Source organism: Pseudophryne corroboree, chromosome 2 (assembly GCF_028390025.1).
Source record: "Pseudophryne corroboree isolate aPseCor3 chromosome 2, aPseCor3.hap2, whole genome shotgun sequence".
Taxonomy (NCBI): domain Eukaryota; kingdom Metazoa; phylum Chordata; class Amphibia; order Anura; family Myobatrachidae; genus Pseudophryne; species Pseudophryne corroboree.
Window position 1 is genome coordinate 921,083,570 of NC_086445.1, and position 12,544 is coordinate 921,096,113.

The window sequence follows — 12,544 nt, forward strand, 5'->3', positions numbered from 1 at the left end:
GTACTGGAACGTTCTGGAATCACAGCAGGAAGACACAGGAAGCATGGTTAAAAATGGCTGCCATGCTTAAAGTTATAATCACAGTGCAGTTTCTATTCTTAACCGATATTATAAACAGCCTGTGTAAAATCCCTGCCAGTATAAAACAGCTTGTCATACTGCTGATGCTGCTGCTTTCCCTTCTATTCTGTTATTAGCCCCTGTAATGACCCCCCCCCCCCCCCCCGCTCCGTTGCAGTGCGGGACGGGCAGCGTGGGGCCGCCAACAGGAGCCGGGAAGCGGGACGGGGAGCGCGCTGTGAAGCGCTATGAGTAGCGGGGCCGAGCAGCGGTGGGCTCGGAGAAGCGGCGGCCTGAGCAGCGGTGGGGCTCGGAGAAGCGGCGGCCGGAGCAGCGGCGGCGGCCGTCAGTAGAGGGATCCCAGCGCCTGAAATCAATGTCCCCACACCTCGGGGCGGCAGCGGGAGCTGACCGCCCCGTACACATACCTTCACTCCTGCTGCTTGTGATGAGGCTCCGACGGGGCTTCTGTACAAGCGCCGGCCAGCCTGTGTGCAGGAGATCTGTGTGGCTGTGAGGGTGCTCATTCAGTGAGGACCGACACGCCACTGCTGCTATCAGCAGCTTGCACTATCCCTGACCCTGCCTTTTGGAAGGGGGAAAGGGATGTGTATAAAATAGAAAAAATATTCTAAAAAAAAAATAAAAAAAAATAATTCAAAGTAATTGTGGACTCAGCCACAGAGCTGTTACTACTTCGAGCACAGAAAAAACACTGAGGTACTCGGGGATATGGAGGGGTGGAGTGTTCTAAACTTAAATATTCAGTGCTGTTTCCTACGGAAGCCGTCCATATCCCAAGAGTACTCCAGTGACCCCTAGTGGATGAAAAAGAAACATTGGCTACCTTTACATGTAGTGAACAAATACTGGGCAGCTTTGTTTTTAAACTGAAATACACAATTAAGCTTGGATACACCCCAAAGTCTAAATCTCTGCACATTTAAAATCTGCCCCTCCTGCAATGTAGCATGCAAATAGTCTTTAATGCTAGTCCACAAAAGGCAGCAATGTGGCTATTCGCACATACAGACCTTTGAGATATACCACAGAGCATACATAATCTGATGTCTCACTGGATGTGTCATTTAAAGGTGGGCTGGGTAGTTTAACAAAAAATCTAATTGCTATGGCTGGAAAACGGGTTTTTAGTTAAAAGATGCCAGCCTTCATAGCCCACCTGAAAATCAACCCGGTGGCATTTCTGGAAGGTTGTAACTCGCCATCTAGTGGCTGCAGATAGAAGGACACAAAACATGAAGATAAGGATGGGAGTCAAATGCATTTTTAAGGAACAAACCACTAAATTCCACAGAAATCTTTAATTGGTGCAGAAAGAATAATTATTTGTTTTCATATAAAAACAAGGCTAAAAACAGTCTCAGTTCCTCTGTCTGCAAATAGTGTCAAGGGCACTTTGAGAATCTTTAATTTGTTGCTGTAGCCTGTCCTTTGTGCCCTTGTTAGTGGCTTTCTTAAGCATGTCCTTCATGTCAGCAATAGCAGCTCTGTAGCCAGCTGTGTTATGGAAGACACGGATAGCGCGATCTCCAGTGGATACCAGGAACTTATTGTTAGTATCAAAAGCAAGGTCTGAGATGACTTGTCCGTGCACCGAGCGGAACTCTTCCTCCTTCTCTCCTGTTTGTGCATTGTACACCGTGATATCAGACACACTTGAAATGGCAACAACACGGGCATCTGGGGACAACGCAATACGGCAAGGCTCTCTCCCGGACCATTTCCTGGTGTACATCAGATAAGGGTCTTGCTGCTTCTTGTATTCAACATCTGTATTCCACAGCTTCCATGTCCCGTCTTTAGACACTGTTGCCATCCTGTGAGGAAAATAGGAATTATAAATAGAACACAACGTAACTGTCTGTAGTCCAGTGGTTCCCAAACTGTATGCCTAGGCAACCTAGGGTACCACGAGGTTCTTGCTGGGGTGCCTCGGGTTGGTGGTCCAGAACCAAATCAAATTATTTATGGTCAAAGTCACAGGTAAAACCCACCCAAGTGGCTGCCAATCAATAAACATGTGGAGAATCATATGCACATACACCACCACATAATTGAACCTAAGGATGACAGACAGGTAGGTACAATTTACTTAATTGAATATTTTTTTCAAATATATCTATAAAATAACTTTTCTCTAACGTCCTAAGTGGATGCTGGGGACTCCGTAAGGACCATGGGGGGGGGTAGCGGCTCCGCAGGAGACTGGGCACATCTAAAGAAAGCTTTAGGACTAACTGGTGTGCACTGGCTCCTCCCCCTATGACCCTCCTCCAAGCCTCAGTTAGATTTCTGTGCCCGACGAGAAGGGTGCACACTAGGGGCTCTCCTGAGCTTCTTAGTGAAAGTTTTAGTTTAGGTTTGTTATTTTCAGTGAGACCTGCTGGCAACAGGCTCACTGCATCGAGGGACTAAGGGGAGAAGAAGCGAACTCACCTGCGTGCAGAGTGGATTGGGCTTCTTGGCTACTGGACATTAGCTCCAGAGGGACGATCACAGGTCCAGCCTGGATGGGTCCCGGAGCCGCGCCGCCGGCCCCCTTACAGAGCCAGAAGAGCGGAGAGGTCCGGAAAAATCGGCGGCAGAAGACGTTCCTGTCTTCAATAAGGTAGCGCACAGCACTGCAGCTGTGCGCCATTGCTCTCAGCACACTTCATACTCCGGTCACTGAGGGTGCAGGGCGCTGGGGGGGGCGCCCTGAGACGCAATAAAACATGACAGAAATACCTTACATGGCAAAAAATACATCACATATAGCTCCTGGGCTATATGGATGCATTTAACCCCTGCCAGAATATACAAAAAACCGGGAGATAAGGCCGCCGAAAAGGGGGCGGAGCCTATCTCCTCAGCACACTGGCGCCATTTTCCCTCACAGCTCAGTTGGAGGGAAGCTCCCTGCTCTTCCCTGCAGTCACTACACTACAGAAAGGGTTAAAAAAAGAGAGGGGGGCACTAATTAGGCGCAGTATTAAAACATACAGCAGCTATAAGTGGAAAAACACTTATATAAGGTTATCCCTGTATATATATAGCGCTCTGGTGTGTGCTGGCATACTCTCCCTCTGTCTCCCCAAAGGGTTAGTGGGGTCCTATCCTCTATCAGAGCATTCCCTGTGTGTGTGCTGTGTGTCGGTACGTTTGTGTCGACATGTATGAGGAGAAAAATGATGTGGAGACGGAGCAGAGTGTCTGTAACAGTGATGTCACCCCCTAGGGGGTCGACACCTGAGTGGATGTACTGTTGAAAATTACGTGACAGTGTCAGCTCTATATAAAAAAACAGTGGTTGACATGAGACAGCCGGCTACTCAGCTTGTGCCTGTCCAGACGTCTCATAGGCCGTCAGGGGCTCTAAAGCGGCCGTTACCTCAGATGGCAGATACAGACGCCGACACGGATACTGACTCCTGTGTCGACGGTGAAGAGACAACCGTGATTTCCAGTAGGGCCACACGTTACATGATTGAGACAATGGAAAATGTTTTTATACATTTCTGATAATACGAGTACCACCAAAAAGGGGTATTATGTTCGGTGAGGGAAAAACTACCTGTAGTTTTCCTGAATCTGAGAAATAAAATGAGGTGTGTGATGATGCGTGGGTTTCCCCCCGATAACAATTGATAATTTCTTAAAAAGTATTGGCTGCATACCCTTTCCCGCCAGAGGTTAGGGTGCGTTGGGAAACACCCCCTAGAGGGGATAAGGCGCTCACACGCTTGTAAGAACAAGGGCTCTACCCTCTCATGAGATGGCCGCCCTTAAGGATCCTGCTGATAGAAAGCAGGAGGGTATCCAAAAAGGTATTTACACACATACTGGTGTTATACTGCGACCAGCTATCGCCTCAGCCTGGAGGTGCAGTGCTGGGTTGGCATGGTCGGATTCCCTGACTGGAAATATTGATATCCTAGATAAGGATAGTATATTATTGCCTATAGAGCATTTAAAAGATGCATTTCTATATATGCATGATGCACAGCGGAATAATTGCCGACTGGCATCAAGTATAAGTGCGTTGTCCAATTCTACCAGTAAAATGGTCAGGTGATGCGGATTCCAAACGGCATTTGGAAGTATTGCCTTTGAAAGGGGACATTTGGGGTCGGTCTTTTAGACCTGGTGGCCACGGCAACAGCTGGGAAATCCACGTTTGTACCCCAGGTCGCCTCTCAAAATAAGACGCCGTATTATCAGGCGCAGTCCTTTGTTGGCAAGCGGACAAAAGGTTCCTCTTTTCTGCTCGTGACAGAGGGAGAGGAAAAAGGCTGCAGAGATCAGCCAGTTCCCAGGAACAGAAACCCTTTCCCGCCTCTGCCAAGCCCTCAGTATGACGCTAGGGCTTTACAAGCTCAGGCACGGTGGGGGCCCGTTCTCAATGAATTTCAGTGCGCAGTGGGCTCACTCGCAAGTAGACCCCTGGATCCTTCAGGTAATATCTCAGGGGTACATATTGGAATTCGAGACGTCTCCCCCTCGCCGTTTCCAAAAGTCGGCTTTACCGACGTCTCCCTCTGACAGGGAGGCAGTTTTGGAAGCCATTCACAAGCTGTATTCCCAGCAGGTGATAATCGAGGTACCCCTCCTGCAACAGGGAACGGGGTATTATTCCACACTATTGTGGTACCGAAGCCAGACGGCTCGGTGAGACCGATTCTAAATCTAAAATCTAAAATCTTTGAACACTTACATACAGAGGTTCAAATTCAAGATTGAGTCACTCAGAGCAGTGATTGCGAACCTGGAAGAAGGGGACTACATGATGTCTCGGGACATCAAGGATGCTTACCTTCATGTCAAAATTTACCCTTCTCACCAAGGGTACCTCAGGTTATGGTACAGAACTGTCACTATCAGTTCAGACGCTGCCGTAGGGATGGTCCACGGCACCCCGGGTCTTTACCAAGGTAATGGACGAAATGATATCCCTTCGAAGGAAGGGAATTTTAGTTATCCCTTACTTGGACCATTCCCTGATAAGGGTAAGATCCAGGGAACAGTTGGAGGTCGGTGTAGCACTATCTCAGGTAGTGTTGCGGCAGCACGATTGGATTCTCAATATTCCAGAATCGCAGCTGGTTCCGACGACTTGTCTTCTGTTTCCTAGGGATGATCCTGGACACAGTCCAGAAAAAAGTTGTTTCTCCCGGAAGAGAAAGCCAGGGAGTTATCCGAGCTAATCAGGAACCTCCTAAAACCGAACCAAGTCTCAGTGCATCAATGCACAAGGGTTCTGGGTAAAAATGGTGGCTTCCTACGAAGCAATCCCATTCGTTAGATTCCACGCAAGAACTTTCCAGTGGAACCTACTGGACAAATGGTCCGGGTCGCATTTTCAGATGCATCAGCGGATAACCCTGTCACCATGGACAAGGGTATCCATCCTGTAGTGGTTGCAGAGTGCTCATCTTCTAGAGGGCCGCAGATTCGGCATTCAGGACTGGGTCCTGGTGACCACGGATGCCAGCCTGCGAGGCTGGGGAGCAGTCACACAGGGAAGGAATATCCAGGGCTTAGGGTCAAGCCTGGATACATCACTTCACATAAATATCCTGAAGCTAAGGGCCATTTACAATGCTCTAAGCTTAGCGAGACCTCTGCTTCAAGGTCAGCCGGTGTTGATCCAGTCGGACAACATCATGGCAGTCACCCACGTAAACAGACAGGGTGGCACAAGAAGCAGGAGGGCAATGGCAGAAGCTGCAAGGATTCTTCGCTGGGCGGAAAATCATGTGATAACACTGTCAACAGTATTCATTCCGGGAGTGGACAACTGGGAAGCAGACTTCCTCAGCACGACCTCCACCCGGGAGAGTGGGGACTTCACCCAGAAGTCGTCCACATGATTAAAAAACTCGACAGGTATTGCGCCAGGTCAAGAGACCCTCAGGCAATAGTTGTAGACGCTCTGGTAACACCGTGGGTGTACCAGTCAGTGTATGTGTTCCCTCCTCTGCCTCTCATACCCAAGGTACTGAGATTGATAAGATGGAGAGGAGAAAGCACTATATTCGTGGCTCCGGATTGGCCAAGAAGGACTTGGTAACCGGAACTTCAAGAGAGGCTCACGGAGGATCCGTGGCCTCTACCTCTAAGAAGGGACCTGCTCCAGCAAGGACCCTGTCTGTTCCAAGACTTACCGCGGCTGCGTTTGACGGCATGGCGGTTGAACACCGGATCCTGAAGGAAAAAAGGCATTCCGGATGAAGTCATCCCTATCCTGATCAAAAGCCAGGAAGGATGTAACCGCAAAAACATTATCACCGCAATTGGCGAAAATATGTTGCGTAAGGCCCGACGGAGGAAATTCAACTGGGTCGATTCCTACATTTCCTGCAAACAGGAGAGTCTATGGGCCTGAAATTGGGGTCCATTAAGGTTCAGATTTCGGCCCTGTCAATTTTCTTCCAAAAAAGAACTAGCTTCAGTCCCTGAAGTTTAGACGTTTGTAAAAGGGGTACTGCATGTACAGCCTCCTTTTGTGCCTCCAGTGGAAATTTGGGATCTCAATGTAGTTTGGGTTCCAAAAGTCACATTGGTTTGAACCACTTAAATCTGTGGAGTTAAAATATCTCACATGGAAAGTGGTCATGCTGTTGGCCCTGGCCTGGGCCAGGCGCGTGTCAGAATTGGCGGTTTTATCCTGTAAAAGCCCTTATCTGATTTTCCATTCGGACAGGGCGGAATTGAGTACTCGTCCTCAGTTTCTCCCTAAGGTGGTTCCAGCGTTTTCACCTGAACCAACCTACTGTGGTGCCTGCGGCTACTAGGGACTTGGAGGAATCCAAGTTGCTGGATGTTGTCAGGGCCCTGAAAATATGTTTCCAGGACGGCTGGAGTCAGGAAATCTGACTCGCTGTTTATCCTGTATGCACCCAACATGCTGGGTGCTCCTGCTTCTAAGCAGACTATTGCTCGTTGGATTTGTAGTACAATTCAGCTTGCACATTCTGTGGCAGGCCTGCCACAGCTAAAATCTGTAAAAGCCCGTTCCACAAGGAAAGTGGGCTCATCTTGGGCGGCTGCCCGAGGGGTCTCGGCTTTACAACTTTGCCGAGCAGCTACTTGGTCAGGGGCAAGCACGTTTGCTAAATTCTACAAATTTGATACCCTGGCTGAGGAGGACCTGGAGTTCTCTCATTCGGTGCTGCAGAGTCATCCGCACTCTCCCGCCCGTTTGGGAGCTTTGGTGTAATCCCCATGGTCCTTACGGAGTCCCCAGCATCCACTTAGGACGTTAGAGAAAATAAGAATTTACTTACCGATAATTCTATTTCTCATAGTCCGTAGTGGATGCTGGGCGCCCATCCCAAGTGCGGATTGTCTGCAATACTTGTACATAGTTATTGTTACAAAAATCGGGTTATTATTGTTGGGAGCCATCTTTTCAGAGGCTCCTCTGTTATCATACTGTTAACTGGGTTCAGATCACAAGTTATACGGTGTGATTGGTGTGGCTGGTATGAGTCTTACCCGGGATTCAAAATCCTTCCTTATTGTGTACGCTCGTCCGGGCACAGTATCCTAACTGAGGCTTGGAGGAGGGTCATAGGGGGAGGAGCCAGTGCACACCAGTTAGTCCTAAAGCTTTCTTTAGATGTGCCCAGTCTCCTGCGGAGCCGCTACCCCCCCCATGGTCCTTACGGAGTCCCCAGCATCCACTACGGACTATGAGAAATAGAATTATCGGTAAGTAAATTCTTATTTTATCCTAAGGGTTCCGAGATAAAAATGCTGATACTCCAGGGTGCCATGATTCAACTAAGTTTGGGAACCACTGCTGTAGTCACTTACCTTGGGCAGGAATTCAATGTTGTGGGGAACACTATAGATCTGACTGATCAGACACAGAATCCATAAAGGACTACTGTGTCTGTATTATGCTAGACTAATCCGCTAGCCTTGTTGTACATACTGCAGATATTCAAAAGTGAGAATATTCAGTTAGTACTGGTGACATGTATGAGGGAACTTACCTGCGGGAGTCATTGGAGAAAGCAAATCCACACACACCAGCGGAGTGGCCTTTCAGCTCGAAAGCCCGGCAGACTTCACGAAACGTTCCTGACTTACTGAAGCAGACCTCCCAGACCTTCACATCTGGAGTAAAGCCGCAGCTGGCAACAAACCTTAAAAAAATAAAAATAAAATAATAATAATAATAAAAAAAAAAAAAGAGAGGACATTTAAATTGGGATCATGAAGAGATGACATGATTTTACACTGTGGTTTTGGCTGCATTCTGGCTTTTCAACGGATTTATATCCGGATACCCACCTGACATTGTACGTTTTCCATTAAAAGAGTCCATTAAATATTCCTCTGTGAAATACATTTTACCTTTGGGGAGACCAGAACGCTCATTTTGTCTCTCCTATAATATCATATCAACATTTATGTCTGTATTAGTGTCTTGTCGTGTTAATAAGTGCGAGCAATTTAGTTTTAGCCACAAAAGAAACTTTGATAATTTGCTAATTATAAATAAGTATATAAAGATAAGGTTTTCTGTTATCCTGAAATACAGTTTTGGTGTGAACTCAAAAAGGCAGGAAGTTGCTCACTATATGAAATACAGCTTTCCTGCAGACACAAGGACAGCCAAATTCAGCAATACAAGTACTGTACAGAAGCTTAGCGATTCAGCCAACCCCAATAAAGGATACAAGACAAACCATTAATAGTATTTAATGCAAAACAGTCTGTGTGCAAGCAGATGTGTCCGCTATTTTAGTATGCTCTCTGCACCGCATACTAGATATGTGACCCCTCTACCTTTTATACGAGTCCCTACATTGTAAAAGCACTGCAAATGCCTATACCTTACCTCCCACAAGGAGAGACAGCAGCATACGCATTTTTGACCTGGTTGGTATTGATAGACGCAAGTACTTCACCTTTCAGGTCCCAAATCAAGATGCTGGTATCACTGGATGCAGTCATGATAAACTTCCCTGTGGAAAACACGGTTATATTAAACGGTAACATTTTATAATGAGATTTAGGAAATGTAACTCACATTTTAGACAACTTATATATAGTTAATAAGCAAACGAACCAATAATTAACAGCATAGTATTTATCACAATGTCCCAATGTAAAGATTACCATCCGCTGTCTTTAACAAAATAGACAGTTATACAAATCAACCCATAACCAAACCCGATTTACAGTTTGGGTACACCCCTTTCATCAGGAATAATTATGTTGTTCTTAGCCTAGCTTTACATAGTTTTCCCCCCTGGATAGAGAGTGCTTTCAGTTACCTGCATACTAGAAAGCAGATGTACATCCTTTATATAGTATAGGATACTTCACATTAAACATGGGAATATTTAACAAAACTAAAAAAAAAAAAAAAAAAATAAAAAAAAAAGATTCCGCAGCTAGTTTGTAAAAGCCCAAAAATTGACCCGACATAATCAGTTCTCTTGCCTCAGAAAAAAATAGCATTTTAATACCTACCGGTAATCCTTTTCTCGTAGTCCATAAGGGATATTGGGGGAAACTAGTACGATGGGGTATAGACGGGGTCCAAAGGAGCCAGTGCACTTTAAATTTCTTCTTCTACTGGGTGTGATGGCTCCTCCCCTCTATGCCCCCTCCCACAGGCAGTTATAGGTAAATACGTGCCCGAAGGAGAAAGGACATACATGAGAGAAGGAACATGATAACAGAAAAGGTGGTGAGATTTACACACCACTAACATACAACAACCAGCAACGGCTGGTAACAGCAACAGCTGAACAGGTAACTATAGAACAAGAACCTGCAGAAAAGTCCACGCACTGAGGCAGGCTCCCAATGGGGGTCATTCCGACCTGTTCGCACGCAGCGGTTCTTCGGAAATGAGCATGCGCGACGGATGCTTTGCGCACACGCGCCGTTGCCTGGCGACGACGCCACCAGCGACAAATGTGATTGCAGCGGCGATTGCAAGAAGATGGACAGGCAGGAGGCGTTCCGGGGCGTATACTCAGTTTCCAGCCGTTTTCAGGGAGTGGTAAGAAAAACGCAGGCGTGTCCAGGCGAACGGAGGGCGGATATCTGATGTCAAAGCCGGGACCTGCATTGCTCGATCCGTTGCACAGGGTAAGTAGGTCTAGGGCTAGTCTTGTGTGAAACTTTTTTAGCATAGCAGGGCTGCACAAGCGTTCGCAGCCCTGCTATGCTAAAATACACTCCCCCACAGGCGGAGATTAGTTGATCGCACCAGCAGCAAAGACTTGCTTGGTGCGATCAACTCGGAATGAGGGCCAATATCCCTTATGGACTACGAGAAAAGGATTTACCGGTAGGTATTAAAATGATATTTTCTCTAGCATCCATAAGGGATATTGGGGGAATCTAGTACGATGGGGACGTCCCAAAGCTTCCAGAATGGGCGGGAACATGCGGAGACTGCTGCAGCACCATCTGCCATAACTGGGTATCCTCTTTGGCCAGGGTATCAAATTTGTATAACTTCACAATAAAAGTGTTCTTCCCCGACCAAGTAGCAGCTCAGCATAGTTGCAAGGCTGAGACTCCACGGGCAGCCGCCCAGGAAGACCCCACTGATCTAGTAGAGTGGGCCTTCAGAGACATAGGAACAGGTAAGGCTGCCGACACATAGGCCTGTTGGATAGTTAACCTAATCCAACGAGCAATGGACTGCTTTGAAGCAGGGCAACCCTTTATCTGCGCACCATAGATCATGAACAAGGAATCCGTTTTTCTGATCCGAGCTGTGCGCTTGACATAGATCTTCAAGGCATGCACAACGGGGGTCATTCCGAGTTGATTGCTAGCTGCAGTTGTTCACAGCGCAGTGATCAGGCTAAAAAAAATGGCATTTCTGCGTATGCCCTGCAATGCGCACGCGCAGCGTACCGGTACAAAGCCCATTGTGGATGTGCACAGGTTCTAGCGAAGTTTTCAGTCGCACTGACGGCCGCAAGAAGATTGACAGGAAGGGGGCATTTCTGGGTGTCAACTGACCGTTTTCAGGGAGGGTTTGCAAAAACGCAGGCGTGTCTGAAAAAACGCAGGCGTGGCTGGACGGGTGTATGACGTCAAATCCGGACACGAATAGGCTGAAGTGATCACAAGCGCTGAGTAGGTTCAGAGCTACTCAGAAACTGCACAAACTGTTTTTGCAGAGCTCGGCTGCACATGCGTTCGCACTTCTGCTAAGCTAAAATACACTCCCCAGTGGGCGGTGGCATAGCATTTGCACAGCTGCTAAAACTAGCCAGCGAGCGATCAACTCGGAATGACCCCCAGCATCCAATGCCTCCGGAGGAGCAGAAGCGTCAGAACTGGACGGAACCACGATAGGTTGATTCAGATGAAACGCGGAGACAACCTTCGTCAGGAACTGCTGTCTAGTCTGGAGCTCCGCTCTGTCCTCATAAAAGACCAAGGCCCTCACTCAGAGTTGATCGCACCAAGCAACTTTTTGCTGCTGGTGCGATCAACTAATCTCCGCCTATGGGAGAGTGTATTTTAGCATAGCAGGGCTGCGAACGCTTGTGCAGCCCTGCTATGCTAAAAAAAAGTGTCCTGCAAAACAAGACCTGGGTAAGAGTTACTTACCCTGTGCGACGGCTCCAGAGATGAAGCTCCCGATCCGGACATCTGCTCTCCAAACGCCTTGACACGCCTGCATTGGACTCACCACGCTCAGAAAACGGTGAGTGTCCGCCCCGGAACACCTCCTGCCTGTCCATCTTCTTGCAATTGCCACTGCAATGCGCATTTCCGACCCGTTCGCACTGCAGCGAAGAACCGCTGCGTGCGAACTGGTCGGAATGACACCCCCAAGTACAGACTTTTACACAATAAGGCCCCCATTTCTGAAATACGTCGAGCAGAAGCCAGGGCCAGTAACATCACCGTCTTCCACGTGAGGTACTTGTCTTCTACCATCATCAGAGGTTCAAAGCAGGAGGACTGTAGAAATGCCAACACTACATCCAAATCCCAGGGTGCCGTAGGCGGCACAAAAGGTGGTTGTACGTGGAGTACCCCTTGCATGAAGGTCTGAACTTCTGGCAACACTGCCAATTTCTTCTGTAAGAAAATGGAGAGGGCTGAAATCTGGACCTTAAAGGAAACCCAGATGTAAGCCCTTATCCACACCAGCCTACAGGAAACGTCCCAAATGAAACACTGCAGGCGGATACGTGCGTTCCTCGCACCAAGAGACATATCTCCTCCAGATATGATGATAGTGTTTTGACGGCACACGTTTTCTGGCCTGAACCATGGTAGCAATAACCTCTTTGGAAAGGCACTTCTGAGCTAGGATGTTCCGCTCAAACCTCCATGCAGTCATACGAAGTCGCCGTAAGTCCGGGTAGATGAACGGTCCTTGTTGAAGATCTCTTCGTAGTGGTAGAGGCCAAGGGTCTTCAACGGACATGAATTTGCCTGGACACCCTGACTCCCGATTCGCTTTAGCACCCTTGTGAGCAAT

General features: G+C 47.8%; 1 protein-coding gene across 2 annotated transcripts in view; it reads right to left on the bottom strand.

The window, feature by feature from the left end:
* Positions 1–1,363: 1,363 nt before the first annotated feature.
* The window catches only part of TBL2 (transducin beta like 2), an 82,960-nt gene continuing 71,779 nt past the window's right edge, over positions 1,364–12,544 (bottom strand). For both annotated transcript variants that reach the window (XM_063956158.1, XM_063956157.1), the window contains 3 exons: positions 8,912–9,038; positions 8,061–8,213; positions 1,364–1,898 (listed from right to left, as the gene is read on the bottom strand). In XM_063956158.1, the coding sequence (XP_063812228.1) occupies positions 1,442–1,898; positions 8,061–8,213; positions 8,912–9,038 (737 nt within the window). In that variant the 3' untranslated portion in view covers positions 1,364–1,441. The remainder of the gene's footprint in view (positions 1,899–8,060; positions 8,214–8,911; positions 9,039–12,544) is intronic.